Below are 6,981 nucleotides of genomic sequence, written 5' to 3' on the forward strand. Positions count from 1 at the left end.
CCGATAGTGTAATTATTTATTTGGTCTGTACTTACTCAATGGGCTTGGTCAATTGAATCGTAAGCCCAATTATTTATTTGGTTAAATAGTTGGTCAAATTGGTCCACTATAGAATTTGGTCAACACTTATAAAAATATGGTTAAACATGTATAAAATCTTGTCAATGGGCCAAACAAATACTAAACGGGTCAAACCTTCAATTTGGCCCAAAATTCCTCTTGGTGAAACATCTATTAAATGCTCAAAGTGGACCCTTTAATTGATTTACTTAAATCACCAAATGGGACAAAATAAGAAGGGTTTGTTTCGAAAGTAGTTGATTTTTCGATTTTGAAACAATATTTGGATACAAAAAATTCATTGGATTTGTGTTTCTTGACAGCCCATTTGCCAAGAGACCAAGATCCATTGTTGTGACCAAGGCACATTGTTATTGAAACTATATAAATCAAATTAATGGGTTAAAATGACCCGATTAAGGTCAATGTCGAATCTCTTATCTTTGGTGGCCGTTTCGACCGGTCAAAAGTGAGATGTGTAGCGCTCTAACCGAACAACCCTTTTGATGTGGTAGCGCCATTAATGAATTCTCTAGCATCTGAATCGGACATTTGAAGCTTTGGTGGCTATGACATTGTAAAGGAATTTACAATGACCACGGTGACTTTTGACTATTGGGCTTGGTTAAAAATGGCGGTGGTGCTACATATCCAAGCAACTTTTGTCCCAAAAACATCCCAGTCTATGTGGCATTGACACATCACCATGTGACATGAAAAGTAGATATTTTGTTATTTTTTTAGACAAAAATACCTTTTTTTTTGGTATAATTTCTTTTCCTACATACGCTGACATCACTGATTTTTTTGTTTTTTTTTTCCTTAAACGAAAATTCTGAACCATTTATCTCTAAAAATACATGTTAGATTTCGGAAAAAATTATATATTTGGAATCATCATGTAATCCTCTTTAAAACAAGATCCATTGTCGATATGTTTTATCGGGCCATTCTTAATTACATTGTTTTTAAAATAATGTAATAACAATCCGGAAGCTTAAAAACAATGTAATAATAATCTAGAAACTTAAAAACAATGTAATAAAAATCTGAAATAATAAAAAGAAGAAAATGAATCACAATATTTTTCAAAAAATAATGGAAATTGTTAAAACATAGAAATTATGCCTTAAAAAGGTAAAATTTATACTAAATTCACATTACAAAGGAGCATAAATCTTTGTTTCTTTATTCTTATTGAAATTATATTGTTTTGAAAAATAATGTAATTACACGTATGACATGAGAAATCTCATTGTTTGTTTTAAAAACATTGATATTTGATAACGTAACATATATATTATTGACAAATAACTAGAATTGACCCAATTTTATTACACAATCCATTGTGTCATGTGTTCTTTTGCCATTACATTGTTTTTAAAAAACAATGTAATATCTATCCGGAATATCGAAAAACAATATAACAACAATCTGTACCATTAAAAAATAATGTATAATAATCTACAATACTAAAAAAAATATAATAACGGATGTTTGAGCTTAGGCCTTAAAATTGAAATGTTTCCTGAAGAATTTAAATGAAATAAAGCAAGTTGGTTATGAAAAAATTACATGTTTTATCCTCTAATTTCATCTGATTTTCGTGTATCAAGGATGAAGAAACCCATGAAGCGAAGGAACAATAGACTGCTCGAGGCAGTTTTACACTATCTCAAATCAGACACTTACTTGTTTGCTCCTCTGATCTCTCCTCCTCCGACTGGTTTTACGGAAACAAATACTCCCTCTTCTTCCTCTCCTCTTTCCGAAAGTAATTACTAATTACTAATCTAATTCACTCTATTAATGGGTTTCTAGGGTTTGGTTTAATGGAGTTTTTGGTTGTTTTGGTAGGATCAGAAATGAAAGAAGCAAGCAGAGGAGATAGTTCGGGAATGCTGACGAACGTTGGGGAGTATCTTAAGTCTGATTCTTTTATGGCCCCTTGGTTGCTCCTCAGCCAATTAGTTCTTCTCCAAGTGGTACTCTTTCTTCTCCTTGTTCTCGTCTTGTTTGAATGAAATTTGAATTAGTTTGACTGATTGTGTACAATCTCTTCTTCTTTTTTTCTTCTGTTGGCTGTGTATACAATAGGAGTAGATGGCAATCTAATATTCGAAAATCACTGTGTCTTGGTTGATTAATTATTTCATAGTAGAAGGCTTGGCCTTGTGGCATCGCACTTTGGATGGGTAATGTGTATGCTGGAACTGATAGCGGCAAATAAACAAACACCTGGAGTGCAAAACCCAATTGCTGCATCAAGGCTGTCGAATAATTGAATTGTGAATCGTATCGAATCATGAATCGTAAGAATCGGATCGTTCGAATTGAGAATTGTAAGAATCGAATCGAGAATCGGTAGGATTCTAACAACGGATGACATAAACAACTAAAAATGCCTCTTTGAGCAGCCCAAAAATTTCTAACAGAGAGAAATATATTCACAATCACAGCTCTGAACCTTTGTATTAATATACAACCGAGCGCGTGTTCATTCAACTTGAAAGGAACTCAACCCAATTAATAGCAGCAACACAACACCCCTAGGCAAACAAGGCGGATAGCTAGATCAGTAGACTGAAGCTTCAAGATGATGAAAGAGGATGGTACCTTCGAGTGTTCATTTATGCTCTCTCTTATAGATGAGGAAAACCGAGGTTACAATTATTTTTGGAGATGAGAAAATATATTTTTTAAATAATCCAACTCAGCAATCCCAGTCAACTGCAACATAGATTGGGAAACTGCTGGGATCTAATAATGCTGGGATATTTAGACTTTTCGTAAAAATGGGTGGTGGAAGTCTAGAACTTCATTTCGGTTGTCCGCTTCCCCATATCAGTGGCTAGACAGCGGTGTGGTGTGGAAAGAGGGTGCAGCGCAAAGAGAGGAGAGAAGGAAGAAATTACAGTGAAGGGAAGTTCATCTAATTTACAAAAATACCATCGATCTTCCAATAAAATTTTACAAAACATGTTTAACCTGTTTTTGTTTTTTTAAAAACCATACATGAATTCGGATTTTACAAAACAACTTTATAAAAACTACACCCAAATCAATTTTCACACCCATTCTTATTTTCAAAAACAAAAAAACTGTTTTGGAAACTACAATAAACAGTTTTTTGAAAACGCCAACAAAACCTTAATACCATGCCACCTGCGAGCTTCAACATTTTAATTATTCGAGTGGCAGTAAGCTTAATAAGTCATGTATATATATATATATATATATATATATATATGTGTGTGTGTGTGTGTATGAATTAATCTAGGTGGTGGTGGTGGTGGTTGTGGTGTAGCAATTCAATTGAAAAGACAAACAATTATTTATATTGTCATCACTCCTGATTTGATATATAATAACAACTAGATTGATGAGTTGTTGGGCTATATCTTAAAAATATAACGCGTGAAGTCTTATATTACATATATCATTAAAAATTGTGATATCAAAACAATAATTCCATAAATAAATAAATAAGAAAGTAGCGTTTGATTAAATTATCCTTTTTTTTGGCGTGTCGAAGCTCCACTCGCGCTTGACTTTTTTCTTCAAGCCATTCATGCCGAGGCCTATTAGAAGGGACGGATCTAAAAAATGAATTGAGGGGGCTTGGACCTATGAGCAAGCTAATTATTCAGCATGTGTGAAATTGTAAGCCTACACATGTTGAAAGAATAATTGAGGAGGCTCCATGTACATATTACAATCCTTTATCTTTTTCCGTTGGTGATGAAGATTCCAAACTTTCTTTCCACATTATTTCATTTTATTTGGGAAGAAACAGTGAAAAGACGTTAAAGAATGTCTTTTCCACATATGGGAAAACACAAAACCTTTTTCTCTTCAAACACCATATTATAATCACAAGAAATAAAAATTCCAATTAGAAAATGAGAAAGATCCCTGAACTTACCTAATTTTATTTTTATTTTTATTATGATTTATGAATTCTAAAATTGTCGGTGCCATTTAAAAACAAATTAATGTCTCCTCCTCCTGGGGAAGAAAAAGGTATCACTTGACGTTAAGTTAACAAAAATCATAGATTTATTTATTATTATAATTTAATAATATATAAATTAATAATGAATTAATAAACACAGAGAAATTAATAACGAATTAATAATCAATGTTATCGATGGCGAACACTCTCCAGACTCCAACGATGACGATCACCATGATTTGAAGAAGAAGAAGGAGAGATGAGGGAGATGAGAGAATATCGACGGCCATAGTGATTTGAATATCGACGGTCATGGCGATTTCACTCATTTAGGTGGAGTTGTCATAGGTGAGTTTGTCGCCAGAGTTGTCATAGCTGCACAAAGCAATTGAACTTATCTCCCTGCCAAGAAAAGGTAGAGGAGAAGGAGAAGTACAAATGTAAAAAAAGGTAAAAATAATGGATAAAAAAATAATTTTAACATGATGAGTTGTCCACTACATAATCATAGCATTGAATGAATGGATGCGATTTAAAAACTTTTGAGAATCTTACCAAATAAGGATTCTAGCCCCTCATTCGAGGAAGACTACATAATCATAGGATTGAATGAATGGATGCGACTTAAAAAAATTTGAGAATCTTAGCAAATAAGGATTCTAGCCCCTCATCCGAAGAAGAGACATGTTGGCTTATGATATAGTTTGGAGAGTGAAGTCTGAAGGACCTAGACCACACAAGTGGAGGGTGAATTATGTCTCCAAATTCCTATTAGGAATCCTCTTCAATAAAATCGTCACACAAAACTCCGACAAACAAGATTTGGTCTCTAAAAATTCTAATCAGATTCAAACATGCATTAATATAAGTTTATCTCACATAGATTCACGGAGATCAAAGATAAGCAAATATATAAGATCACAGAATCTCACATTCATTTAGTTTTTTGCCTAATGACTAAACCGTCCCCAAAGACCTTGAGATTGGTTGTAGATGTAAGTTCGATCCATATCAAGATATTTAGTAAGCATGGAACAATTTAAACAAAAAAATTTACAGTGGAATTAATGACCTGCTTGGATTGATGTTTTAGAGAGTTAAATGAGAAGGGTTAAGGACAGATGTGTAACTCCACCTTACTTGGATTGTAGGAGGGAGAATTAAGTGAGCTGAAGAAGGGGGAAGTTCGCTCTCACTTAACTCTCCAACTCTACATTTTGTAAGCTCTCAATTCGAGGGTTTGTGAGGTGAGAGAAAAGTTTATTTGTTATTTCAAAAATCATTTATAAAAGTTTTTCACTCATTTCAATTTTAATAATGGTATTTTTGTAACTCATGTTTCTTAACTCTCCTTAACTTTACCTTCTATCCAAGTGAGGGTGAGTCAAGGTAGTCCCCCTCCCATAACTCCTTTCACTTAATTCTCGCTCCATTAACTTTGCTATACTCTTCATTTTTCAATCCAAGCAAAGCTACAAGAGTGAGTGCTTCTCTAGCAGAACGAGCAGCAAGATCCGTCTCCTTTTGTCTTGTAATCGCAACTATCTTTGTCTTTGCATATTTGAATAGAATCTATGCATGCATCAAATGTAGAGCGGACTGTGTTCTTTCATAGATTTATCTATGAATTTCAATGCCTACTTCTAGTAATCAGAAATAGTTTTCCCCATTTCTATAGGCTCTTCGACAAGTACGATTCTCGTAATCAAGATTTTATTGTATTTCTCAGCTATGGCCTTTTGACTCACCTTGATGTCAACACATCTTTGATCTCGACGTTAACATCCTTGTAATCTCGACATCGACCTTACCATAACCTCAACCTCGACCTCTCATTCCCTCATCACTTTGACCCAAGGTCTTATTGTCATTATTTTTGGATTGATTTGATATTCATCCTACCTTGTACATCCCCAAAAGCAACCTCGATACTCAAGCCAATCCCACTTCTGATAGAAAATTCTTTATCTCATATACCTCTTCGCCAAACTTACCGCGTCATACTATACTTTTGACACACCAACATGTTCTCATCTCGTCCCTTTCATCAGATCAAGCAACCAGTCCTAGTACCGACATTCTATTGCTACAAACAACACACTCTCTCTAATGCTAACCTAGACCAAAATCTCTCGTAGTTTAAAGACATTGTCCCCCCTAAGGACATTATTTAAGCCAAAGTCTTTCATAGAAGAAAGATCTTCTTCTCCTTCTAGACCTCTCTTTTCTTTAGAGAGAACAAATCTCACAAGCAATTCTAGCAATATACCTTTAGATATTGAACCCTCACAAACTTGAGATATATTATTCTTTTACAATCGTGATTATCAATAACTTGATAGTTAAAGATCATTTGGTTGGCATCTCATCGGTGTCTAAGGTATTTGATTGTTAATCTTGGCTCATTTTATAGATTGCTAGTGGCCCCTTCAAATATTCTTTGATTATATAATTTGGGGGTAACCATGGAGCCCTAGCAACCATCCAGAACACAACCATCTTTTTAAAACATGATAGAAAGAACTAAGGATATCCCCACTAACTTGGCGAACCATATCACTGCTATGTAAGATCAGATGCAAGAATCCTCTGAACAAAGAACGCCACAATATGGGTCAAGATTGCGTCACTCCATACCAAGGTTGAACTACTCACAGCACAACCTACCCTACGGACTAGGTTCTTGCATTCTTGCTTTTGAATTTTCATTAACCTCATGCCATCTTATGAGCCTTATTTTCTAGGAGGACCTTCTGATGAATGGAATCGCCCACTAAGGGCTGCTCTTTAGGCTCAACATTAACATTCGAGCACGTCTAACTAGTCTTATGAACGCATTTATGAGCCAATAACAACTTGTACATGTCAACTGATGACGATGTACAATGAGACTGTAACAGCCCGCCCCCCAATACCAATAACACTTTGTCCACTTTGGGCCCAACTGGCCCTCACGGCTTTATTTT

At 34.7% G+C, this 6,981-nt stretch overlaps 1 protein-coding gene across 1 annotated transcript; it reads left to right on the forward strand.

The window, feature by feature from the left end:
* Positions 1 to 1,643: 1,643 nt before the first annotated feature.
* Positions 1,644 to 2,097, forward strand: LOC120010210. Its single transcript, XM_038860935.1, has 2 exons — positions 1,644 to 1,834; positions 1,918 to 2,097. The coding sequence occupies exons 1-2, from the start codon at positions 1,678 to 1,680 to the stop codon at positions 2,082 to 2,084; spliced, it is 324 nt and encodes a 107-aa protein (XP_038716863.1). The 5' UTR covers positions 1,644 to 1,677; the 3' UTR covers positions 2,085 to 2,097.
* The last annotated feature ends 4,884 nt before the right edge of the window (positions 2,098 to 6,981 follow it).

This window comes from Tripterygium wilfordii, chromosome 12, assembly GCF_013401445.1.
Source record: "Tripterygium wilfordii isolate XIE 37 chromosome 12, ASM1340144v1, whole genome shotgun sequence".
Lineage (NCBI taxonomy): Eukaryota > Viridiplantae > Streptophyta > Magnoliopsida > Celastrales > Celastraceae > Tripterygium > Tripterygium wilfordii.